Source organism: Mirounga angustirostris, unplaced genomic scaffold, assembly GCF_029215605.1.
Source record: "Mirounga angustirostris isolate CCGP_5_RB_7025 unplaced genomic scaffold, mMirAng1.0.hap1 SCAF_3, whole genome shotgun sequence".
Taxonomy (NCBI): Eukaryota; Metazoa; Chordata; class Mammalia; order Carnivora; family Phocidae; genus Mirounga; species Mirounga angustirostris.
In genome coordinates this window covers 1,069,289-1,095,185 of record NW_026991711.1, presented here as the reverse complement: position 1 = coordinate 1,095,185, position 25,897 = coordinate 1,069,289, and the positions used below count along the sequence as shown (strand labels likewise).

Below are 25,897 nucleotides of genomic sequence, written 5' to 3'. Positions count from 1 at the left end.
TGGCGTCCAGGAGCCACGCCCTTGTCTCCGCACCACAACACCAGGTGTGCTGGTGGAGGAGCGGGGGTTATGTGGTCCATGCTTTGCGGACGTTTGTTGACTGGCTGCTGGCGCTGGATCATGGTTCCCGGATCAGTACAATGAGAGGATTGTCCTGGAGACTGACAGTCTCTCAGGGTCCTTGTAATTGTGACACGGTGACCCTGGCTAAGAGCCCCACTGCACAGTAAGCAAGAAGGGGACCCTACAGGGGCCAGTCCACAGACCCGCCCTTGTCCTTCTGGAACCCGCTGACGCTTACCAGTCCGAGGGCGGGATAGGTCAGAAATTCTGTTCACTCTGGGAGAGTTTCTTGAGCCGGTGAATAAATCACTATTTTAATCTCCTTAGTGTGTAATTCAATTCGCAAGCTGTTTTACCACAGTTACTTTTCTTGACAAGAAAGCTTTCCCCAGACTTAAATGTCTGAAGGAGGAGCATCAGAACTAGAAATTGAGCTCCGACTTGCCCTCCTCTTTGCAGACTTGGCTTCACGTACCTGCGGCTGAAGGACAACTACATGGAGATCTTAAATAGGGAGAACGACGTGGAAAGGTGAGCGCACTGCACGTTTATGCCAGGTGGAAAGACTCCTGCTCACCGTGGTCTTTGTGGGGAAACCCCAGGCCCCTGTCCCGCTCCCATGCCTTCCCCCCCTTCCTCTGTGACGGCCCCGGAGCGTCGCCCGCAGGCTGGGCGGTGTGGCACCCCTGGGAGCGCTCGCTCGGAGCCGTCCCAGATGAGGCTCTGGGCGTCCCTGCAGCGTCTGGGGTGTCTGCGCTGAGTGGCCCCACGACGCCACGCTCCCCAGTCTCCAGACGCCCTGCAGTCAGTCTGAGCCGCTCTGATGCTCATGGCTCCCGTCTGTCTCCAGGAACCACACGTGTTCGGTGTCGTGACTGTGTCCATCAGAGACGGCTGGTCCCAGAGACAGAGGGCATATCTTGAGTCTTGGCTCGGAGCTCCGGCTCTCCTTTCTAAATAAACTTGCGATAACGGGTACAGGCAAAGACAGGTGGCAGAGAACGTCAGGCTTGGTGGTTGTGGCCGCAAAAACCCCTGGATTTTAACGTTTCCTTAAGAAACGTGGATCCTGCGTTGGCAGGGGTGGCGAGCCCCAACTGGAACTGGCTGCCGGTCCTGGGTCGGCGCAGTGGCACTGTCCCTGGGGCGCTGGCGGCTCCGGGAGCTGCGCGACCACCTGCGGAGGGCAGAGCCCCGCCTGCTGTCGGGCTCCGGGCTCCACCCAAGGCGACAGGTGGGCTCCCGCGGAGGGGAGGACGCCCTCGGGGTGCTGCCCAGCGGGGCATGGGCCCCCCTCCAGCTTGCAAGCCGGCCGGCACCGTGAGGCTCACCGCCCCCCTGAGCCGCAGCTGGGGTCTCTGGACCCCGAGGAGTTTCCGGGGGCATCTGTCGGGGTGGCTGAACTACCGTCAGTACTTCAAATGCCAGCAGAAATCATGGTCTTTGATAATGACCGTACGAGCCACCTGCGTATCGGTTTTCTTCGCTTAAATGATTTTTATGAACTTAAGGACACTGGTGTATTGCCGGGATTGCCAGCTCTAATAGGCCTGTGAGTCCGTGTTCAGAACTCAGGGACGTGAACATGCAGATGGTGTGGTGGACAGACTCCCAGGGCACCTTGGGCCGGGGTTGAGCCCGCGGGAACTTGGCCTCAGCCTCCCCCTCCTCCCAGCTGCCAGGACCACAGTCCCTGCCCCATGCATCCCGATGGGGCGGGCATGAGGACAGGGCACAGGACACCCCAGACGCTCTGCCCCGGGAAGTGCTGTGCTTCCCCAGTTCCAGGACTTCAAGAGCCAGATAAGTAATAAAAGCAATTTTTGATCTCTTTTTCAGGTTTGAATTGCTGGAAATTTTGAGTTTTGACTCAGTAAGAAGGAGAATGAGTGTGATTGTAAAATCTGCTACAGGTAGGAATGTCTTTTTCCTTTGATTTTTTGAATTATATGTTGTGGTGGTTTTATTCTCATGCTTGCATTCTATAGGAGCTTTAGAATCTAACCATTCGTTCTCTGTAAAACAAACGAGGTGAGCCCACCACAGGTCACAGGGCTCCTCAGCATCGCACCTGGCGCAGGTGCAGCCCCTGTGGGTCCCGCTTGACTGGCAGGTCCTGCAGGGTCTCCCCTCCCTCCCTGCAGCCGCCACACACAGCAGCCTAATGTCACCCACCCGCAGCCTTCCAGTCTCCTGCCACCACGTCCATCCTAAAGACCCCACCGGTGCCCTGAGGCACCTGCTGTGTCAGGCAGACTTCTCTGGGTCTAGCACTGATGCCCTGAGCTGCCTTCCCAGCTTTCCACCCCAGGCCAACCCCAAATGTGCATGTTTCTACCTGGAGCTCTCTACTTGGTGGGATTTTTCTACCTGGAGGCCCTCTGCCTGGAGGGATGTTTCCACCCGGAGGCCCTCTACCTGGAAGGACTTTTCCACCCGGAGGTCCTCTGCTTGGTGGGACTTTCTCACCCGGAGGCCATCTACCTGGTGGGACGTTTCCACCTGGAGGCCGTCTACCTGGAAGGACTTTTCCACCCGGAGGTCCTCTGCTTGGTGGGACTTTTCCACGTGGAGGCCATCTGCCTGGTGGGATTTTTCCACTGGAGGCTCTGTACCTGGAAGGACTTTTCCACCCGGAGGTCCTCTGCTTGGTGGGACTTTCTCACCCGGAGGCCATCTACCTGGTGGGACGTTTCCACCTGGAGGCCGTCTACCTGGAAGGACTTTTCCACCCGGAGGTCCTCTGCTTGGTGGGACTTTTCCACGTGGAGGCCATCTGCCTGGTGGGATTTTTCCACTGGAGGCTCTGTACCTGGAAGGACTTTTCCACCCGGAGGTCCTCTGCTTGGTGGGACTTTCTCACCCGGAGGCCATCTACCTGGTGGGACGTTTCCACCTGGAGGCCGTCTACCTGGAAGGACTTTTCCACCCGGAGGTCCTCTGCTTGGTGGGACTTTTCCACGTGGAGGCCATCTGCCTGGTGGGATTTTTCCACTGGAGGCTCTGTACCTGGAAGGACTTTTCCACCCGGAGGTCCTCTGCTTGGTGGGACTTTACCACCCGGAGGCCATCTACCTGGTGGGACGTTTCCACCTGGAGGCCCTCTACCTGGAAGGACTTTTCCACCCGGAGGTCCTCTGCTTGGTGGGACTTTTCCACGTGGAGGCCATCTGCCTGGTGGGATTTTTCCACTGGAGGCTCTGTACCTGGAAGGACTTTTTCACCCGGAGGTCCTCTGCTTGGTGGGACTTTTCCACCCGGAGGCCATCTACCTGGTGGGACGTTTCCACCTGGAGGCCCTCTACCTGGAAGGACTTTTCCACCCGGAGGTCCTCTGCTTGGTGGGACTTTTCCACGTGGAGGCCATCTGCCTGGTGGGATTTTTCCACTGGAGGCTCTCTACCTGGAAGGACTTTTCCACCTGGAGGTCCTCTGCTTGGTGGGACTTTTCCACCTAAAGGCCCTCTACCTGGAGGGACTTTTACACCTGGAGGCCATCTACCTGGTGGGACTTTTCCACCCAGAGGCCTTCTACCTGGAGGGACTTTTCCACCCAGAGGTCCTCTGCTTGGTGGGTCTTTTCCACCCGGAGGCCCTCTACCTGGAGGGACTTTTCCACCCGGAGGCCGTCTATGTGGTGGGACTTTTCCACCTGGAGGCCCTCTACCTGGTGGGGCATTTCCACCTGGAGGGACTTTCCACCTGGATGCCCTCTGTCTGTTGGGGCATTTCCACCTGGAGGCCTCTACCTGGAAGGACTTTTCCATCTGGAGGCCTTCTGCCTGTTGGCGCGTTTCCACCTGGAGGCCTCTACCTGGAAGGACTTTTCCACCTAGAGGCCTCTACCTGTTGGGACGGTTCCACCTGGAGGCCTCTACCTGTTAGGGCGTTTCCACCTGGAGGGCCTCTTGCTGGTTTGCACTTTTCCGAGGGTAGCTCAGCAGCTACCTGGTAGGGAGCCTTCCTGGCTGCGTCATTCAGGTGAGCTGTTCATCTGTCTTCTGACCTGGCCAGACCATAAGCATCCTGGATACAGAAGCTAGACTGTTCTCAGCGTGCGGGCACTCCTGCGCTGCTCCTGAGCACCGAATCGATACCGCTCAGTTCAATTTACTTAATGCGGTCGCAATTTCAAAATGGCCTCTCAGCAAAAGATGTGGGATCTTATTTCTTTTTGTTTCTTAGGCAACACCAGGCTGTGTTTATGTCTTTGGAAGGTTGCCTGGTAAGCAACCAAATACAGCCACCATCCTGAAACCAAACAGACTGAGCCTGACATAGTGACTGAAGGCACGCTGGGGATTTTGTGTCACCAGTGTCCTTTGTTACAACAGGAGGCAAAGGCGGTCGATGTCCTTAAGCAGGAGCCTTGTGATGGGGTTCTGGGGGGGCCGGCAACGGCTTGTCTTCCTCCTCAGGCCGCAGAGGACGATGTGAGGTTGGGGGCGCATCTTGCGGCAGAACCCTGTGAGTCACTTTCCGGGGTGCTGGACGACAAGCCTGGGGAAGGCACATGGCCGCTCTGGGTGCTGTCCCTGTGTGGTCCCCTCACCCCTGAGCCCGTCGTCAGCGTGGCGGACTGGCGTGGCCCAGCCAGTGAGACCTGCACCGAGTGTCTCGGGACATAACATAGCGTAAACGCTGCCTGTAACACTGGAGATGTTCTGCCACTCGGTCAGCAGGTCGTGGGAAACAGTCACCCAGAATGTTGAAGAACACACCCAGCTGTGCTCGGGCGTGCGGGGGCGGGCGGCTCCACCGCGCGGTCCACGGGCCCTCCCCAGGGTCGAAGCCACTCAGTGCCCCGGAAGAAGGGCATCGAATTGGAACTTGACCTCACTGGCCCTTCGCCATGTGGCGTTCCCTATGGGGATGGATGCGCCGTCTTGCAGCTGGGTCACATCTGGGAGACGGTTCACGAGCCGGAGGCGTGACCGCGCCGCCGTTACTCACCAACTCCCGCCCCCTCTGTGCTTTCTGTGGGGCTGGGCGCCCGCAGGGCGGAACCCTGAAAAGCGACCGCCACCTTCCCGCAGAAGGGTTTCGCAGGGCTGCAGAAGGAGCGCGGTCACATTAGGAATTATGTCCATGGCAGTCAGGCCGATCCAGGGCCCCTTCCGTGGGGAGGCGTCTGCCCGTTCCCAGGGGTTCCCCTGCAGCGCTGCAGGTTTACCGGGACAGACCGCGTGGCATCTGAACCAACCACGGCACCAGTTAATTTCAAGAGAAGTTTGAATAATTAATTAAATAGGTTGTTCTTCAAGTGGTAATGCATCCCTGGAGATGAGGCTAATTGCTCTGGTTTTCAGCCTGGTGGGTACAGGAGACCACAAGGCCCTGTGGCCACAGCTCGCTGGGTGGCGGGTGACGCCCGTGCGGGCGTTCCTCTGCTGACTGGCCTCTTGTTTACAGAACTGGATGAGCAAGCTCCAAAGATCCACAGAGCGGCTCTTGTCTTTTGCAGAGTGAAGTTTGATTCACACTCCAGATATTTTTATGTCAGAGGCTGTCCGTAACCAAGTCCCAGGGCCGAACACGTCCCACCTGGAGCGTGTGTGAGGGAGTGACAGGTTGAGACAGTGACAAGCCGTTACTGCAAATCCTCATGATTTTTCATGAAGTCGTCTCGACTGCCCTTCTGGCTGTAAAACCACATCTGAAGAAGTGAGGTCTGGAGTCAGGAGTGGGCTCTGCCCCAGGCTGGTTGTGGGGCCAGCCCAGCCTCCAGTCTTCATGGCTCGTGACCAGAATCCAGCCACAAACCCGCATATTTGGCGGGCCTGCGGGGATCGGGCGCCCTGGCCTGCGGGGCCCTAGCCCAGCCCCATGTGCTGGCGGCCTGGACGTCACTAGACGCCATCCTTTCTGGCCGTAGGTTGACCTGAGCCTTGGTTTAGTCTCAGGACATTTGCGAGCATCAGTTGTGCTGTTTCCGATGTCGCACTGTGTGCCGCAGGAGTGAGTCCCTTCTGGGGTCAGTGGGGCTCCGGACGCCGCCGCGGAGTTCAGGCGCACTCGTCCCTTGTCCCACTCGTCCAGCAGCCGCGCACACACAAAGCCGGCCTGGTGAAGTGCCACATGACTTTCCGGGCCCGGAGATTCGTGGCTGGAAGAGGAGCCTCCAGGAGCGGGGGCCTCTTGACCAGAGCTGGTGTCTTCTGTCTTGTTCTCGCCTCTTGGTCTTGGCTGGAGTTTCCCTGCTTACCTGGAAGAGAAAATTGGTTTATCTCGGGGGGAAGCATGTGTCTGCCACACAAGCTCGTGCGAAGCCGTCAGGACGTGACTTGAGGTGTGGGGGACATCTCACAACAGGCGTCCCGTGGGTCTTGTTGGTGCGAAGGACGGACACCCAGCTGCAGCATCTCCGCGTGGGGCTGCGTGTAGGCCGGCCACGCCCCCGTGTGCTTACCGCCCCCCCGGGGGCCACCCAGCAGTGGTGACACTGGGCTTCCTCCTGGTCCTCAACTCCCCGTGAGCTTTGAGGCCACGGGAAGGACGATTTAACTTTCTCCTGACTGCACGTGGTAACAGGCCTCAGGAAATCCCTATGACGGTCTCAGCGCTGGTGTTCCTGTTTTGTTTCTTCATAAAAGCACAATGTGAAGAATAATCTAGTCTTCCCTCTAGTATGGTTAAATATCTTTGTTTCTCTGCTCACTTTATAGGAGAAATCTATCTGTTCTGCAAAGGAGCAGATTCTTCAATATTTCCCCGGGTGATAGAAGGCAAAGTCGACCAGATCCGGGCCAGAGTGGAGCGCAATGCGGTGGTGAGATGGGGCGGGGGCGGCTCGCGAGTCCCACGCCGGGAGGGCGGCCTGGCCACAGCGCCCTGTGCTGTCCCCTGAGGGACGCACTCTGAGGGCCACATGCGCCCCACGTGAAGAGGAACCCCGTGGATGCCACACGGGCGGTGCCGCTGACACGGCCCGACTCCAGACTGCTGCGAGCTTTCACTGTGGGGTGGGGGGTGCCGGTGGTTGTGGGGTCAGAATTATAGGCGCGTCTGTGGTGATTGCGTCAGGGTCCTGAGGGATTTCTGGTGATTCGCTTCTTCATCGAGAAGCCACTTTGCATGGCCACTTCCCCTGCGTGGTTCCCCCCACGTCTCGTGCTGAGGGCGTCACCCGCCTGCCCCACGCCTCCAGCAGCGCCGGGCGGCTGGTCCGCTCGCCTGGGCGCCAGCCCCCCTCAGCAGGTGCGCCGCGGGTGCAGGGGGGCGCGTGCCTGTCTGACCCCCGTCCGCCCACCCCCCGCACCAGACCCAGGCCAGGGACGGTGGCCCCTCACAGCCTCGTCCCCGCTGCTGCAAACCACAGAATTTCATGCGTAACAGCGGTTGTAAACCAAGGGGTGTCGGCCAAGGGGGTCTTGGAAGGCGGGTTGGGAATCTTCAGCCGCGCTTTCACTTACCGAATGAACGGCCTAAGTAAGCCCGCGGCGCTCACGGGAGTGTCGCTGCGAACCGCGGGCGGACTCACGGCATCAGGCGGACTGAGTGCCGCGCCCCCTGCGCAGCTACTCCGCACTCACACCTGGTGGGGTGTGCGGGGTGGGGGCGGGGTGTGCGGGGGGGGTGGGGCGGGGGGGTATGTGTGTGGAGGGTGTGTGTGCGGGGGTGGGTCAAGGTGTGTGGGGGTGGGACGGAATGTGTGGGGGGCGGGGCGGGGTGTGTGTGGGCTGGGGGTGGGGGGTGGGGCGGGCCCTGGCTTCGGGTCCATGTGCGGGTGCCTGTTGACCCCTGCTGGCCAAGGGAGGCACTGCCCTGATGCCCCGAGTCAGCAGCGACCCCGAGGGAGGCGCAGATGATTGAGCCCTGGTGTGTGGGAGGGTCGGGGTCACTCAGCCTGCTGCCCACAGAGGCGAGGGTCCCGCTGACGGAAGGGAGGGCTTCTGTGAAGCGCCCAAGGGCACACGCGCACGTGACGCCGTCTCTGGGTGCTGAGTGTTGATACTCAGTGCGCCAGGTCCTCCCCGAGGGGGCAGCCCCACCTGCGAGTCAGTCCGGCGCTGGGTCTGAAACGACGGGCGGCCTTGTTCCGCCACAGACGGATGGGACGCCGGCCGCGCTGGTCACCACACCCGTGACACAGGCCACAGGCCTGTCTGCCGTCCGCGCAGACCCTGGCCACTGCCCGGTCACCGCCCGGACCCCAGGGCCTGCGCCCAGGATGCTGAGAGGATGCTCCCCGCCGCCCTGGGGTCTCCATCGCCCCCCTTCTCTTGGGGACGGGGACCCACACCAGACGCGGTGTGTTCCCTGAGAACAGCTGCTGCGTGCGCCCCAGAGACGGCGTTTCCTCATGGGGAATGATGCTGGCACCGACCCTCACCTGCACCCTGGGGGCGCGCGGCGTGGCTTCCCAGTCCTGAGGCCCCTTAGCGGCCATAACCGGTTTTAAACTCTCTCCTCCATGCTTTCTAATAACCTTGCCTCTGGCGCTAAAGTTTGCGCCAGGTGTTTGGTCCCCGCGTGTCTTGCCCTCTTTCAGAGCAGCTCCCGGGACGGATGGCGCTCCGCGGGGGGGAAGGGGGGGAGACGGCGCTCTGCGGGGGGGAGCGGATGGCGCTCTGTGGGGGGGGGCGGATGGCGCTCCGCGGTGGGGGAGGGGAGGGGAATGGCGCTCCGCGGCGGTGCTGGCGATCGTGCCAGGGCACGGCAGAGCGTCGGCACGCGTGTTCTGCGCGCCACCACCATGCGTGGCTGCTCGGCGGCCGGTGCAGGACCGCCCTCTTGACGCACCTGGGGCTTGTCTCCGAGTGCGGCCATTGCAGAAACAGCCGGGAGGGACTCGTGTTTCCTTTTGCTTGAGGGGCCGGCTGTCTTTGTTCTGTCTGCATCGCATGGCCATCTTCGGGGGCAGCGTTCGGGCTGTCAGTCGGGGTGGGCTCTGGCGCGGCCCCTTCACGCCTGCTCAGGCTGCTTGGGCCTCTTGGGTTTGGGGGTTTATGGTTTTTTTAATCAAGCCGGGGAGTTTTCAGCCAGGATGTCTTCCGGTATTTTTTCTGCCTCCACCTTTCCAGGAACCTCAGTGCCCCTTGGGATACGGTGCTTGGTCGTAGCGTTTTCAGTTTCATTTTGGGGACTTTCTGTCGCCCTGTCTTCACACCCCCTCCTCTCGCGAGCCATGTCTTCTGGGCTACAAGTCGTTGCCGAGCCCATCCCATCTCAGACAACGGGGGATTTCTCTCAGCTGCGTGTGTGTATTTAACTTTCGGTCGCGCATAACAAGGTGGCCGCTTGACATGTTTCTCCACCAGTTCTGCCCTTGTGCCGGGTCTGCGTCCACCTCAGCTGGGGTTGTGTCCTCGCTGTCGGTAACGCTCTGTGCCCACGTGCGTGCTGCTGGCCTTTCACGGGGCGGCCTGAGGACACCGCCCTGTTGGCCGCAGGGGAGCCCTGTGTTTCCATCAGGCATGGCTTGGTTCCCGGAGCCATTGTTCTGTTCAGACGGCGGCTTTATGGCATGTGAGGTGGGTCCAGGACGTCGCTCGAGTGGAGCGAGTTCTTCCCCCGTGCAGAGGGGAAGCCCCTGTGAACTGCAGGGTCTCCAGCCCGGCTCTTGGGATGGCACCATCCCCTCTCCCTCCTGAAGGTCTGTCTCCGGCCTGGGGAGCCCCTCACGCGCCCACCGGTGCTCTGCAGATGCTCGAGGGGCTGCTACAGTCCCCGTGCCAGGAACCCCCTAACTCTGCAGGCCTGAGCAGGGACACCTGTATGTGGAGACAGTTGTGGAGTCTCAGGAAGCTGTAAGGATCATGCAGAGGGGTGACCGCATCTCCTCGCATCTTCCCCACGTGGAGTGCACATCGAAGCCTGGGAGCAGGTGTTGGTCCACATTGCAGTCTGTCACCGTGTCACTTGTGTGGCGTCCTGGCCCCCCTGCATGGAGGTGCAGAGCCAAGCTGCCCGCTCCCGTCCCTGCTCCCGGCCCTGCTCCCAACCCTGCTCCCGGCCCACCCGGCCCTGCCCACCGTGCCCGTCTGCCTTCTGCAGGCGCTTGTCATTTCAAGAGTGCGATGGAAATGTGACAGTATGGAGGGGCCGACATTGGTTCCTCTTCAAGCCGAGCAGCGTGCACGGTGTGGACATACCACCTTCTCGTCCTTCTGTGGGAAGACATTGGGGTTGTTTCCAGTGTGAAGCCGCCAGAAATAAACCTGCATGTAATTTGTGTCCAGGTGGTGTGGACATAAATTTTCGTTTCTCTGGGGTGAACGCCCAGGAACATGATGTAAGAGAGCATTTAGTCTTTCAAGAAACTCCCACCCGTTTTCTGGTGTCTGCACGGTTCAGGGGCTGTGTCTCCCGTCTTCAGCAAGTGCCCCACATAGGCCGGTGGCCGCCACCTCCAGTGAGCTCCCATGCGGGTCGTCTGCAGCAAAACGTCCTTGCTTGTGTTTTGCCCACTTTCTAAGAGGATCATTTGGTGGGATTTTTTTGTTTTATTTTTAGGTTGAATTTTATAGTTCTTTAAAAGTTTAAGATGTTAATTCTTCATCATATTTGTGATTCACAAATAGTTCCTTCCATTTCCAGCTTCTTTCGTTCTCTCAACAGGGTATTTTGCAGAGCAAACGTTTTTAATTCGGAGGACGTCTGTCCTGTCCATTTTCCTTTGCGTGTCCCACTTTGGTGTCATGCCTAAGTTCTTTATCACTTTAGGTACCGAGTGCTCTCTTCTGTGTTTTCCTCTATGTTTTATACTTGTATGTTTTATGTTTAAATCTGTGATCCATTTCTTGTTGTGGTTAATACACAGAACATAAAATCTGCAGGCAGCTGTCGTCAGCTTGTGATTCATTGACATCAAGTAACAGCCATCACCCCAAATAGAAACCGTACCCACAAAGCAAAATCTGCCCCTTCCATGCTCCCCCAGCCCCTGCTAACCTCTATTCTGCCTTCCGTCCCCCCATACTTAACCTCTCCTGGGTATTTCGTGTATTTACTGTCACATTCCTAACCCAAGGTCATGAAGATTTTCCTGTGTTTTTTTCCCAAGAGTTTCCTGGTGTTAGCTCTTACATGGAGGCTGTGATCGATTCTGAGTTAATCTTGTAAGTGGCTTGAGGAAGGGTCCAACCTCATTCTTTCCAAGGTGGCTGTGTAGTCTTCCCAGCACCGTTTGTGGGTTAGACGCCCTTCCCTGTTGAATGGTCCTGGCGCCCGTGTCGAAAATCCCCCACATGCACGGGAGGCTCCATACTTCTCCATTGTTCTCTTATTGCCAGCAGCAGTTTTGATGACTGTCCCTTTCCAGTAAGTTTTGAAATCAGGAAGTGTGGGTCCTTCAACTTTGTTGTTCTTTTACAAAACTGTTGGCTGATCTCAGAACTTTGAGATGCCGCACAAGTGTTGGGCTGTGTTTAGCCATCAGGCTATTGCTAGGGGTTTGCACCCACTCCGTGGATGGCTTTGGGTAGAGTCGTTAGGACTGTTGGGGCTTTGTTCCCTTCGGTCTTCTGTAACTTCTCCTGGCAACATACTGTAGTTTCCAGTCTGCAAATCTTTCACCTTCTTAACACAACTGATTTTTATATGTTGACTTTGTATTTTGACCATTTCCTGAATTTGTCAGTTCCAGTGTTTTTCTGTGGAATCTTCAGGGCTTTCATCGTATCTGTGAACAGAGGTGACATTAGCTCTTCCTTTACAATTTGGATGCCTTTTCTTTTCTTGCTTAGTTGCTCTGGTTAGGAATTCCAAGGCTGTGCTGGATACAAGTGGCCAAAGTGGGCATCCTGGTCTTGTTCCTGATTTAGGGGCAAAGCTTTCTGTCTTCCAGCATTTCACAGTATGTGGGGTTTTCATTAATGTCTTTGCAGTATTGGAGAAATTCCCTTCTACTCCTAGTTTATGGAGTGGTTTTTATTATGAAAAGATGTTGGATTTTGTGAGATGCTTTTTCTGCATCAACTGAGATGATTATGGGGGCCTTTCCCTTCATTCTGCTGCTCTCATGAATTACCTGGACTGATCTTCCCTTACTGAATCATCCTTGCCTCCCTGGGAGAAGTCCACTCGGTCCTAGTGCATAATCCTTCAGATATGTTCTTAGATTCAATTTGCTGGTACTTTGCTGAGGATTTTTGCATCTGTATTTGGAAGGGATATTGTTCTTTAGCTTTCTTTTCTTGTGGTGTATCTGTCCGGCTTTGTTTGTACATCGGTGTTGTTTTATATACAGCGTTTGGGGTCTGGGTAGTACTTCGGAGGAATCAGGAATAAGTGTCTACTCCCCGGCTCCACAAGCAGAAATCCCATATCCACTTTTAAAAACAAACTTTTTTTTAATTTCTGAAAGCTCTGCTTACCATTCGTGCCAACTCTTTGAAGAACTGGGACAATAGGAGAGATTAGCCGTACTGTGATTGTGTCCTTCAGCCGCATTTGGAGGTCTGAGGAATCGTGAGAAATGCGAAGGGTTTTCTGGCACTTGTGGGAAATTTAAACTCCTATACTGGAAAATCTTTTTAAAATCTTACAAACCAGGATTCTCCCAGAATTTGGACTGACTACATAGGAGGATTCTGGCTCTTTTCCTAGGATTCATGGAGTCAGGGAAGACAGAAGGGAAGTCGTCCTTAGAGCATCAGTCAGACCATTGTGATGGTTTGCTTCGTCTTGATGGGAAGGAAACTTCTATTGATGGGATCGAAGCGCTCCGTGTGTGGCCCGCGGGCACCCGACGGTGTCTCGCTCGCTGGTGGCACGTGTTCTCTGTGTCACCGGAGTTATGATCACAGTAAATCCACTGTTCTTGGATTCTTATTTCTCTGTCCTGTGGACCCAGTAGGTTTGATAAACAACTGAGTAATTTCCTTCAGTGGTTGCTAAGGAAGACCAAACCGTATTACCAACTCTCCATGTAAAAAGTGTTAACTTTAGAAATATCACTTGATATTTACAATAAAATCTTAAATTACTACTCAAAAAAAAGCTTAACTCTTTATTCGTCAGCCTAAAAGAACAAAGTCTTACGTTTTCACGGCTCCGATTTGTATTCCCATGCTTACCTGTGTGAAATTTTGTAATCTATAAGGATTGTCTATATTGAACGTGGATATAAATAATTCAGATGTAATGGCTCATCACCTTGAGGGCTCATTGACTTACAATTCTGTAGTTAGTCCTTCTGATTAGCGAGAGGGGATATTGGGAAAGCTCTTGAAAGATCAAATTCCAGCAGAGTGACACTTGAATTCACATTAAGCGCTGTGCTGTTTCCTGCAGGAGGGACTTCGAACCTTGTGCGTTGCCTACAAAAGGCTTGTTCCGGAAGAATACGAAGGTGTTTGTGCACTGCTGCAGGCCGCCAAAGTGGCTCTTCAGGACCGAGAGAGGAAGCTAGCGGAGGCCTACGAGCAAGTAGAGAAGGACCTCATCCTGCTCGGCGCCACGGCTGTGGAGGACAGGTGACGTACGCCCCACGCCCAGCTTCAGAAGTAGGAGGTGGCGCTCTGAGGCCGCAGAGCCTGTGGGGTGCCCGGGGGACTGGCCGTGGCACCTCATGTCCTCACGTGGATGTGCGTCCGCAGCAGGACGAGACTGGCCTCGGGGTGGCATCACCAGGAGGTCGTGCCTGGACGGTGTTTGACTTTCCGTGGATAAAGACCTGACATTCACGCTTTGCCAGACAGACCAGAACGGTTGGCACGTTCACACCGTGTCATCAGTAGTCAAGAGAGACGGTCATTTTTAAATCATTCTGTAGAGTTCAGTCATAATTAATTCTGTTCCTAAATTTGTCACTAGCCCTTTCCAAGTCCAAGCGTAACGTTTCAGATGTGAATGTACTCAGGTGTATTTCTCATTTCTCCTTGAAGAAATGTAAAACTGTGAAGTAGAATGTTGCAAAAACCATGACTAACCACTGGTAAGACTACCAAGCCAGCGTCTTCCCATGCTCCGAGGACGGAGCTGCCCATCTACCGCCATTCTGCGATGAGGCTGGACGTGAGTTCAGGCCTAGCACACTAAGACGCGGGCGTGTCACTGTTGCGACTCGAGACCGTGGACGGAAAGGAAAAGAAAAAATGCCCCAATTTAACAGAATGAAGTAGAAACGTGAGGGCATTTACTGAAAGTTTATTTCCCGTAAAGGTTCAAAGTCTTTAAGGTGTAAGTGGGCCCAATGTTTAAGTCCTTACTGGAATCCTAGTTTTCCGGTGTCTTTAACAAGCATTCCACAGCTTCCTAATTTCAGTAAGGTGTCGGGTGACGTGTTTGACTTCAGTTTGGTGACTTAAGCCCCTCCCATCACTCAGGCGGGGGTCCAGGCACCAACACGGGGTGGGGGTAGCTTGTGCTCAGGACAGGCTTTAGAACATGACACCACCGAGGGTCTGCAGTGCTAGGAGGGAGGGGGACGTGCGTTGGGGTGCATTTGCCTGGGGAAGAGTGGGACGGTCCTCGAAGGAGGTTAGGGAGAGGAGAGTCTGGATGGGGGAACCGAGTCTGCACACCCTCATGAGGGCCGAGGGAGCAGATCAACTCGGTGGGAAGTTGGGACCTCGAAAACAGAGTAGGTGCCCAGGGACAGTTGGGGGCCAGCAGCTTTGAAGTGATGATATTCAGTCACAAATCATTTCCCTAAAATCCCTGACCAACGTCTCCGCAGGATGACCTTTCAGGTCCTCAGTTTCCGTTTTCAAAAAAACTGATGAAATTAGAGATGTTTTCCATGTCCCTGGAATGCCGAGGTCACGTGAGCACAAGGCTTTGCCAAGGAAGCTTGCCGAGTCTCATTGGGTCACCCCAGTTAGGATCCCATCCCGTCAGTGCTGGGCAGGGACACGGCACATTACTTCACACAGCTGTTGAAAGCCCAGACGCTAAAATCTAGAAAGAATGGCAGGTCCCAAATGAGGCAGATGTCCACGCACAGCGCGGCGGCCTGACCAGTGTGTGAGCCGCCCATCCTTGCATGAATCTGTCCGGCCCACGAGCCCTGGGTTTTCCGCACCTAGCACAGGGTTGCTAACGGAGGCTCGCCCTATGAGCTCTGGTGGAGGGGATTCATCACAGGCAGAATGCTTCCCGTGGCATCTGACACGTGCCCAGCTCATGGTGCACGCTAGCCAGACGTGGAACCTGCTGGCTTTCTCGGGATTTTACCATATTCAGAGGCTCCAGTGTGGTAAGTGGCAGAATTACAACAGTTTATGCCAAAGAAAAGGCAGTGAATACTACTGACTACCTCTTTTCCTGGTTCCATTTTCCCCTGGTTAAGACTTTTTTGGCGGTTATGGTCCTTCTTGTCATTGCCTAAAATCCTCTGCAAGTGGGGGAGCCCCAGCTAGACAGAGCACCGCGTGCTCACCGAATTATGCAAGATCAATGCTTCACTGCTTAACATCATGGGTGTTTCTGTGCTTGGAATTAGGAAGTGCTTTCCTGTAAAAAGTTAATACATAAGTATAAAAGCAGCTTCGGGTACCTCATGATAATATCACGAGCTAGAGGTGTGGTTTTTTTTTTAGCTTGGGGGAATGGAAATAGTTTCCTAGGTTACAAATTTTGAGAATTCTTGTCTTCTCCCATGCCACACTCAGGCCTGTGTTCTCGTTTCTGCTTTGCTCAGGCTCCAGGAGAAAGCTGCCGACACCATAGAAGCCCTGCAGAAGGCCGGGATCAAAGTCTGGGTTCTCACCGGGGACAAGATGGAGACGGCAGCCGCCACCTGCTACGCCTGCAAGCTGTTCAGGAGGAACACGCAGTTGCTCGAGCTCACCACCAAGAAGATTGAGGAGCAGAGTCTACACGACGTCCTGTTTGAGCTGAGCAAGACCGTCCTACGCCACAGCGGGAGCCTAACCAGGGACAACTTCTCAGGGTAGGCAGTGCCCCTCTCCCGCCACGGGAGGGCCACGCAGCCTCGGCACCCCTGTGGATGGTGCAGGTCCATCCCTGGGGGTCCTAGCAGCTCCAGCGGGACGCGCCAGGGCTATTTCTTTGTAGCAACTGTGGTGTGTTTTTTTGCAGAAGAGGTGTGTGTGTGTGTATTCACTTTTAAATGCTGCTTAAGGATGCAGATTGATTTATAAAATATTGGGAATGAGATCATTCTCATCTGCTTATAAGGCACTCGGGCTGTATCGTGGATTCCTCAGGGTATCTGTCAGAGTGGAGAGAGAAATATTAATAATTCATGCTTATTTGTCAGGATATGCCCAAGAGTTGTTTTTTCCAAGAACATTCAGCAGTATATTCACATTTTATCAATGCTGTCCTTGCTGGTATCAGATCCGTGATTGAAGGTTAAGATTTCATGGGAATCGTTTTAGATTTTCATTAATGTCATAATGCAAAAGCAGCTCTCTCATCATATGCAAACGTTGAATTATTCATAAGTAGCGCAAGGATGTTTCCCTTCACCTGATCTGCAGGACTCCTCTGGGGGATCAGGGATGTTCTTGTAACTTTGAAACCCAGCAGAAAGACGTACTCTGACCGTGTTCTTTCCAACTCACGTCCTCCAGGCAGGATGCCCAGGAGGGGTTCGCGGCAGGGCTGCAGTCTGAGGCTGGCCACCGTGGCCGGGGCTCGGGAATAAAGACTGACCTCTGCAGGCCGCAGGATACATGCTCTCGGTCGGCTTTGCCAAAGTAGCGGAGTGTGCACACAAAACCGCAGCTAGAGCTCGGTGTTTGCTTTGCCTCGGTGGCAGGAGAACGTTAATTAAACCTCCGTTTTAACATGTGGTCGAGGGCGTTCTGTCCCGTGCTCTAAAGACTGTGTTGATAAAACGAGGAATACCAGTTTCTTAATCCCTTGATAATCAGTTTATAACATCTGCAGATATCCGAAAAACAATGATAGTCTTCTAAAGTCCGTGCACTTCGCTCCTGAGTCACGTCTCTGATTTGTGTAATTGAACAGACTCTCAGCCGACATGCAGGACTACGGTTTGATCATTGACGGAGCGGCGCTGTCCCTGATCATGAAGCCCCGTGAGGACGGGAGCTGCGGCAACTACCGGGAGCTCTTCCTGGAGATCTGTCGTAACTGCAGCGCTGTGCTGTGCTGTCGCATGGCGCCCCTGCAGAAGGCTCAGGTCGGCCCCCATCTCAGCTGGCCCCGGGGGGGCGGTGGGGGAGGCAGACATCCAGAGCCTCCGGCTGGTTCTTACAGCCTCTCATGGTTTTCTTTTTCCAAACCCAGCAAGGCACCACCTTTTTTAAATAGAAGCACAAATGGTAGCAATTTCCAACCTGGATCTTACTTTGCTTGTCGTGATTAGGTGAGAGTTGGCCGGATCAGGTGGATACGTCTCCCACTGGAGGCTGGGAAGCCTGGCCCTGCACGACCTCTCGTGCAGAGGGGACCTCATTCTAAGACTCTGTAGGAAGGACGGGAGGGCGCGAGTGCATTATGACGCACCTGCTGTTGGTGTCCCCTGACGGATGCAGCTCTGAACCCCTACAGAATGATAGCGTGTGAGGGGCGTTATGCTGATCGCACAGAGGAGTACTGAGACACAGAAAACTGGGATAACTTGTCTACAAGGATATATTTGGAAACTGGCAGTCCACATATGGCTTCTAGCCTGTTGGACTCCAGACTCCTGTCCTACCCAGCCCACGTGGTCTGTTGGAGACCCACACGTGACGTGTTTCTTTTCAGTGTTTTGTAAGGCATCGTAGAAGACGTGTGTGAGCATGGGTGTCTTTCTGGCATCAGTAAACCTATAGCACATCTCACTTTGTCGAGCCACTTTAGAGATGCACGAGACCAGTCTGTCTTCAACTGTTCATGAAGGAAATGCAGCACTTCTCAGACTGACGCAGGGGTTAGGGTAAAACACTGAAAACCACGTGTGAAGCGCCATTTCTCACATTTCTAGCATCCCTCTAGCCTCTAGAGGCACACCAGGACCCCCTCCCCACGGGCGCCCGCGAGCACCAGCTGAGACCCAGGAGCATGGCTGCCGTCCTGCCCTGCCTCGTCTTCTGTGTCAGGCTCCACGTAAACCCCTGTCATCCTGTCCAGACGGGCAAACTGAGGACTCTGTGTTTGATTTTCATGTGTTACATGGTCCCTTTTTTTCAGTTTTTAACTGATTTTCAAAAAGGTTTACACACGTTAGTGTTTCAGACTCGCATCTTGAAATGGCAGGCAGTCCACACGTGGCTCCTCATCTTCTTGGTCTTCTACCATGAACCGTAGCACTTAGACACATAGACGGAGAGGAAGTTGCCGAGAAATGGACAACACGCTGGAAATTATTAATTGTATTGAGTTTCCAGATTGGATTTGCACACGTGACAACTTTGAGGATTAAAATAGCGTGAGAAGCTGCTTATTTATAAGAAATAAATGCTTGATAGCAAATAGCTTGGCATGGACGTGTCTTCTAGCGGAACGTGCTGTTCAGGTGTCCCCAGAGGTCTGCCTGGACCCCGTCTGCGGAATCTGTGCGTGTAGCAGGAGCGGATAGCAGTTGCCCACCAGCCTTTTCCGGTTTATTCCCTCGTAGTCACACGTTAGCTGCCTTTTCTTTACTGTGTCGGGGTTCCAGTGTGAGGATTCGTCCTGCACGCAGAGAGCAGACTGAACGTAGCAGGTTCATACCAAGCCGATCATTGTTCTGTCTTCCTTGGCTGACTTGACATCCATGTTCTTTCTGCCTAGTTAGCGATCTGTGCAAACAAAACAGAGAAGATAAATGCTGATCTGTTTATTTTCCAGATTGTTAAATTAATCAAACTTTCAAAGGAGCACCCTATTACTTTAGCCATCGGCGATGGCGCCAACGACGTCAGCATGATCCTGGAGGCGCACGTGGGCATCGGTAAGCTGCCCACATCCGGTGCCCGTGAGGCGGGGAGGGGAGACCAGTGGCAGGACCGAGGGGCGCAGGTGCAGGGCGTGTGTGGGTCCGAATGTTCTCGTCGCCAGTGTTTGGTGGCTCCTCATTTCGCTTCTTGCTGCTTCCCCTCACACGGTGCTGAGAGTGGGTCTCCTCCTGCAGGCGTCATTGGGAAGGAAGGTCGTCAGGCCGCAAGGAACAGCGACTATGCAGTCCCGAAATTTAAGCACCTGAAGAAGATGCTGCTCGTTCACGGGCATTTCTATTACATCAGGATATCTGAGCTTGTGCAGTACTTCTTCTATAAGGTAGGAGGGCATCCATGCTGCGGCCGAACGTGGTGCGCTGAGCATCTCTCTGGTGCTTTGAGGGGCGGCTCAGGGAGAGACAGAAGGGCCAGCAGGGAGGGGGTCCTCGCATTGTCCCTGAGAGAGGAGGTGCAGCACGCCCCTGTGCACACAGATTCGGCGCGGAACCAGCAGGAACCTTGCGTGGTCACGTGACTGAGGGAAGGCCATTGTTCCGTGCGTCCTGGCGATGGCTCCTTATTCGTCCGCTCTCAGACTCTCTCCTGGCCATGCTCAGGCCCCGCTGCATCCTCATTCCTCCATAGGTGGCATCCCTGGACGCTGTCTGCTCACGGAGCAACCGGAACGCGTGCCTCCTAGTGCCATTAAAATAAGAGCAGACTTTACGGCCCATCACCCACCCTTCTGAGAACACAGCACACTGTGGGGTCACTTCCTGCAGATGCGACCTGTGACCGGGACAGCTGAGGAGGGTAGATGTGTCTCACGGCGTGCTGTTGAACTAACTAGCGTGTGGCTTGCCTTTCAGAATGTCTGCTTCATTTTCCCTCAGTTTTTATACCAGTTCTTCTGTGGATTTTCGCAACAGGTGAGTCCTACTGTCCGAGTCAGAAGCTGCCCTGGGCCTTACCTCCCTGCCCTTGTGGCGGTGAAGGAGAGAGCAGGCTGCAGGGGCGAGGAGGCTGTAAGGGGGAGCAGGCTGCAGGGGCAAGTAAGCTGTAAGTGGGAGTAGGCTGCAGGGGCAAGTAAGCTGTAAGCGGGAGCAGGCTGCAGGGGCAAGTAAGCTGTAAGCGGGAGCAGGCTGCAGGGGCAAGTAAGCTGTAAGGGGGCGCAGGCTGCAGGGGCGAGGAGGCTGCAGCAGTGAGTAGGCTGTAAGGGGGAGCAGGCTGCAGGGGCGAGGAGACTGTAAGGGGGAGCAGGCTGCAGGGGCAAGGAGGCTGTAAGGGGGCGCAGGCTGCAGGGGCGAGGAGGCTGCAGCGGTGAGTAGGCTGTAAGGGGGAGCAGGCTGCAGGGGCGAGGAGGCTGTAAGGGGGAGCAGGCTGCAGGGGCAAGGAGGCTGTAAGGGGGCGCAGGCTGCAGGGGCGAGGAGGCTGCAGCGGTGAGTAGGCTGTAAGGGGGAGCAGGCTGCAGGGGCGAGGAGGCTGTAAGGGGGAGCAGGCTGCAGGGGCAAGGAGGCTGTAAGGGGGCGCAGGCTGCAGGGGCAAGGAGGCTGCAGCGGTGAGTAGGCTGTAAGGGGGCGCAGGCTGCAGGGGCGAGGAGGCTGCAGCAGTGAGTAGGCTGTAAGGGGGAGCAGGCTGCAGGGGCGAGGAGGCTGTAAGGGGGAGCAGGCTGCAGGGGCAAGGAGGCTGTAAGGGGGCGCAGGCTGCAGGGGCGAGGAGGCTGCAGCGGTGAGTAGGCTGTAAGGGGGAGCAGGCTGCAGGGGCGAGGAGGCTGCAGCAGTGAGTAGGCTGTAAGGGGGAGCAGGCTGCAGGGGCGAGGAGGCTGTAAGGGGGAGCAGGCTGCAGGGGCAAGGAGGCTGTAAGGGGGCGCAGGCTGCAGGGGCAAGGAGGCTGCAGCGGTGAGTAGGCTGTAAGGGGGCGCAGGCTGCAGGGGCGAGGAGGCTGTAAGGGGGAGCAGGCTGCAGGGGCGAGGAGGCTGTAAGGGGGCGCAGGCTGCAGGGGCGAGGAGGCTGTAAGGGGGTGCAGGCTGCAGGGGGCAGCAGGTCAGGGGTGCAGTGCCCTCCACCTCGCACCCCTGTGCAGCCCGGTCCACAGGCAGGTTCAGGAGCAGACGTGGAGTGGCCACTGTGGCCGATGCCCAGTGGCTACCGTGGGCTTGCTCACGTGGCCCACCAGCGAGGTGCCCAGCTCACCTGCCCCCAAAGGCTGTGGCGGCTTTCTGCCCCTAATGGAGAGGACTGAGTGGGCATCTGAGGCCCTCGCTGGGTGCCTGATCGTCAGCATCTGGCACACTTGGGTGCCGAGCTGCCCAGGAGAACAGCGGCCCCTCGGGGCATCCCCTTCCCGTCACGTCCCTGCTTCTGCCCGAGGGGCCGGGACTGGAGAATATTGAAGCTTGAAGGTGGCCATCAAGATTGCAGACTTCTCCGCAACTGTTTCTGTTGCAAGTCTGCAGCGGCCAAATGGGGTGGGTCCCGGTGGCATCTGTGTTGGCCGCAGCTTTCACCTGACTGTTGACGCCAGGAAGGGCTGAGAAGTGTCCCGCTGTCTGTAGCTGCAGAGAGTGGACTCTGCCGTTAAAATGCTCGTGGGTCTGGGTCTTTGCAAATTAAGAAATACGTGTACATTTCAAGAAAGCATCAGAGCGGTTTGTGGAGATCCACGGAGGAGTGCAGTTTTCAGGTTGATTTTGTGCTCCCCACAGACTTTGTACGACACTGCCTACCTGACTCTGTACAACATCAGCTTCACCTCCCTCCCGATCCTCTTGTACAGCCTGATGGAACAGCACGTCAGCATCGACACGCTGCGGAGAGACCCCTCCCTCTACAGGTATCTACAGGCGCCGCCCGCGACGGGAGCCCAGGTGCACTAGGTGCCCCCACCCTGCAGCCCGCTCCCTGGCGGAAAAGCCCGAAGCGCTCAGGCTGGTGCACTTGCTTCCCCCAGAGAGGCTTTCACGGGGAGACCACGTAACTGAAGCGAACATACTTCAGACTGAGGGAGAGGATTGGTGCTGCATCTGAGCGTGCCTGTTAAGTAGTTATGAGAGGACCCGGGATACGCGGTTCTGCCCCCTGGTGACCCCAGTGGATCTAGAGCCTAAATTATCCTTTAAAAACCAAGTACGTCCCATTCAGTGAGATGAAGAGAAAAGTTAGCAGATCTGACCTCAGAGTGCCTTTTTTTGCTAAAAAGTACTTTTTAATCATCAGGAAAAGGCGTTTTCTGCCAATTTGGAATCGTACTCCAAGATGGCTGGCAGATTCAGTGTGTTACTTTTTTGTGGTTTTTCTTAAATTTAACTTCTTAGGTCAAGTAATTTTAGATTCATGAATAGTTTTAAGGGTACGCGGGTTCTGAGCGTTTCTCCTGACCCTGGTGGTTACTGCCGAACAGAACGTCGCACGGGGGTTGACGGCATCCCTCCGGGCGCCCAGGTTTACTGGTGTCCGTCTGTGTGTGTGGGCGTCCCGTGGCCACACGGTACAGAGCACCTGCCAGCGTCACGGCCCCATCAGAGTGTCTGCCGTGATGTGGGATCTGAAGCCCCCGAGCCCCAGGGATCCCTGTGGGCGACAAGCAGGCAAGCGTGGAGCTCGCTGTCTGTGCCTTCAGTGGGGGGGAACGCGTCTGAGGAGACGGGAGACGCCGAGGTAGGCCTGCGTCTGGAGGGACCCCTGCAGCCGGCCTCCCGTGGACTGACAGGAGATGCGCCACGAGCCTGAGGCCCACAGCCCATGTCACGCGGGACGGGTGTGGGCCTCATGTCCTGGGTCCGTTCACAAGCAGAGATGTGAGCCTGCCCTCAGACACATCAGTGTCCACCTGGAAGGAGAGAACCAAATGTCGTTTGCATTTGATCCCACAGGGACGTTGTCCAGGGGTCCCATGCCCCCGCGCATGTGCTCGGTTCACTGTGCTCTTGATTCTGCTTCTGGTACAGCAGTCTGGTGCTCTGGCTGCCCCAAGGGCTTTGTGGAGCCAGGCATGGTGCTGGGTGAGGGGCAGGGGTATTGGCAGGCGGCCAGGGGGCAGGCGGAGTATGGCGCGGGGACACGGTCGGTGCTAGAAGCTATCAGGAGGAGCCCACCAGGATCCACCCGGAAGGCTCTGTGAGATCAGAGCATGTGTCCAGCCCCAGGGCAGGTGTGGAGGGGTTCAGGCAGGCACGGGAGTAGACCTGCCGGGCAGGACGACCCTGTGTACTGGGCCTGTTTCTCCATGACCCACTTCCATCGCGTGGTGGAGCCAGCTGGCTCTGCAGCCTGGGACGGTGCCGTGACTGAGGGGGCCTTCCTGGCCAGATGGTCACAACAGAGCGTGGGGGTGGCCCGGCCACTGTGAGAGTCTGGTGTCCCTGATGTGTGATCTCACCTGTCCCCTTCCACAGAGATATCGCCAAGAACGCTCTGCTCCGTTGGCGCGTGTTCATCTATTGGACATTCTTAGGAGTATTTGATGCTCTGGTATTTTTCTTTGGTGCTTACTTCATGTTTGAAAACACAACAGTGACCAGCAATGGACAGGTTAGTATGGAACCACATCGTGTGGGCTGGGCCGCTTGGGAGTGCCATGCAGGCGCGGGCCGGGGTAGCCTGTGGGGCCTGGTACTGGGGCATCTGTCCACCAAAGCGCCTCGAGGCCGCGGTGCCCCTGCTCCTGCCGGACACACCCTTCCCGGGAGTCCCAGGCTCATGGCACTGTGTCACCGCGAGCCACTTTGTTCGTTCCCTCGCTCAGGCCTAGTTTAGTTCCTTTGGGAGTTAATTTCGTATTTAACACACTGTAGCTTTTTTCCACCCGTATTTACCTTAAGTATCTGCTACCTTTGCAAAGAGTAGATTGAGAGTTTGCTAGTAACCAGGCAGCTCCCTGCTTGTTTGCATAACCTCTGGGGTTGTTTTACTCGTATCTCGCTTTTGTCTTTTTGCCTCGGGCTTCCCTCCCCACTCTCAGATAATGACCACCAACACACACATGGTAAGAAAATTGTGGGTTTGTCCTTTATGTTTTGGAGTGCCTTAAAAATAAAATATTTCTCGAAATATTTTCACCTGTGACTTCTTCTGTGTGCTTTGTCAGTAGAAAGCTGCCACCAGCCCCCACGCGGGGCCAGCTGCCTTAGGCGAGTGTGTGTGCATTTGGTCCTGCGTGCTTGCTGTTTCTTCTCTGGAGTTCTGTGTCGGGCTCGCCAGCCGAGGCGGTGCTGGGTGTAATTGATATGTTTGCACTTCGTGCACGGTGCCGTCCCACGCACGGGAGGCCCGGTGGGGACGCGCTTTGTGTGGCAGACCTGGGCCTTGGGGACACGCGGGGGACGCACGGGCGCACTTGAGGGCCGTGCCCTCCGGAGGGCTGCCCGGGCTTGGCGGCTGCACCGACGTGACCCCCTGCCCGCCGGGCAGCCCGCTGTTCGCTGGTACGGGGCGAACTTTTTTTTCTCCTCGTTACTAAGGTGCTGCTCTCTTTCATTGTAGCTTAAATCAACTTTTACTGAATTGATCTTGAAAATGTTTTAAATATCTCATTTTGCTTTTTGAAAGCTTGACGTTTCTCTAGAATGTACTCCTTTGTCTTCATTTGCTTGGATAATTCCCGGGTGCCAGCCGGCCCCAGGCCCGTCCTCCTGCGGGGTCCCCACAGGACTTCCTGCGGCGAGGCCCTGAGGGAGGGTCTTGCATGTGTCTTAGGAAGTTAAGACTAAGATTTCGAGTCCCCGGAGCTGGGACGTCAGGACCGAGTTAGCCTGTTGCCACCGCGAGAAGCCTCCTCACACGGTGCTGCTCACTCTTGGCATTAACGTCAAAGCACCGGGTTCAGACGGATGAAGTAGCATACACACATGGGCGCTCAAACTGGGGCTTTCGTGCAATGCCGATGGTGTCCTTTATGCTGCTCCTTCGTTGCCCCGGTCTCGAGAGTCCCTAGTGAGAGGACCGGTCCTGCCCAGTTTCAGCGGGGAACGGACGCGCACGACGACGTGGGTGGCCCGTGCACCCTGGACGTGGTCGTGCCGGCTGGCAGGTGTGGTGCGGTCCCTCGTGAGGCCCAGGCAGTGTCTCCAGCTTGTGCTCAAATCCCCGGAGCCCTGATGTGCCTCGAGCCGCTCCTCAGGGTGCCGTGGTGCTCTGGACGCCTCCAGCGGATGCAGGAACTTCTGCCAGGTCCCTGCTGCTCTCTCCGACTGGCCTGTTTCCTTGGGGTGCCTTGAGCTTCCACGGGGCCTGAGTCCTGACTTCTAGGCCGGGACTTTTCCGCAACACTGATAACCCCACGTACACACGCACGCCTTTGAGGGGCTGTTAGCGTGCGGGGCTGTTGTTAGAATTTGAAGCAAGGACAGAGAGAGAGACCAGGACGGAGAAAGCAGAGTCGGCCCGCACCGCTGCATCGAAGATCAGCCCGGCAGGTGCCCTGTTGCCCACTGGCTGAGAGCTTCCCGGGCCCGCCCTCGGCCCTACTTGCTGGCCTGTCCACACAGGAAGCTGCTCAGAAGCCTGGTGATACTGTGAACCAGGCACGGGGCACGTGGTGCCAAGCAGGGTCTGTGAGGTGAGGTGTGTGTCCACAGTGACGCTCTGAGAGGTGAAGTCTCCTGCAAGTCAGTGCTCCGTAGATGGTGGGGAGCCCCAAGACCGGGCTCATCAGAGCGAGATGAATAGTAACCACAGCATCCCCGAGTCAGGAGTGGCGCTCATCTCCATCCCACATCCCTAGGAGGACAGGAGCCCCAGTAGGATGGGGGGGCCCAAGGCCACTGCACACAGGGCAAGGCCAGGGTTAAACGTCTGGTGTTCAAACTCTAGCCCACCCCCCCCTGCCCCCACCCCAGTGCGTCCACATCTCCAGATGGAGCATTTCTTGTTCGCTTTGCGGGTAAGAGGGTTCGATCGCCCACAAAACTAAGATAGCATTGTAGCCTGGTTCTCTGGTAATTCAGATAAACCCCAGAACCCAAGTGCATCGAGGGCCAGTCTCTGGAGACTGATGAAGCTCTTGGTTCGTGGGCAGCAGGAGTTTGCTGATTGTAATGTCCATCCCTCCCTGGA

General features: G+C 56.1%; 1 protein-coding gene across 8 annotated transcripts in view; it reads left to right on the top strand.

Moving 5' to 3' along the window:
- Nucleotides 1-25,897, top strand: part of ATP11A (ATPase phospholipid transporting 11A) — a 121,398-nt gene that overhangs the window by 79,001 nt on the left and 16,500 nt on the right. For all 8 annotated transcript variants that reach the window (XR_006789794.3, XM_045869727.3, XM_045869731.3 and 5 more), the window contains exons 15-25: nt 523-594; nt 1,903-1,976; nt 6,729-6,832; nt 13,300-13,481; nt 15,650-15,901; nt 16,948-17,122; nt 18,757-18,859; nt 19,040-19,185; nt 19,715-19,774; nt 21,550-21,677; nt 23,239-23,374. Coding sequence is in view for 7 of the 8 variants with exons in the window: in XM_045869727.3 (XP_045725683.2) it covers nt 523-594; nt 1,903-1,976; nt 6,729-6,832; nt 13,300-13,481; nt 15,650-15,901; nt 16,948-17,122; nt 18,757-18,859; nt 19,040-19,185; nt 19,715-19,774; nt 21,550-21,677; nt 23,239-23,374 (1,432 nt within the window). In the remaining variant the exon portion in view is untranslated. The remainder of the gene's footprint in view (nt 1-522; nt 595-1,902; nt 1,977-6,728; nt 6,833-13,299; nt 13,482-15,649; nt 15,902-16,947; nt 17,123-18,756; nt 18,860-19,039; nt 19,186-19,714; nt 19,775-21,549; nt 21,678-23,238; nt 23,375-25,897) is intronic.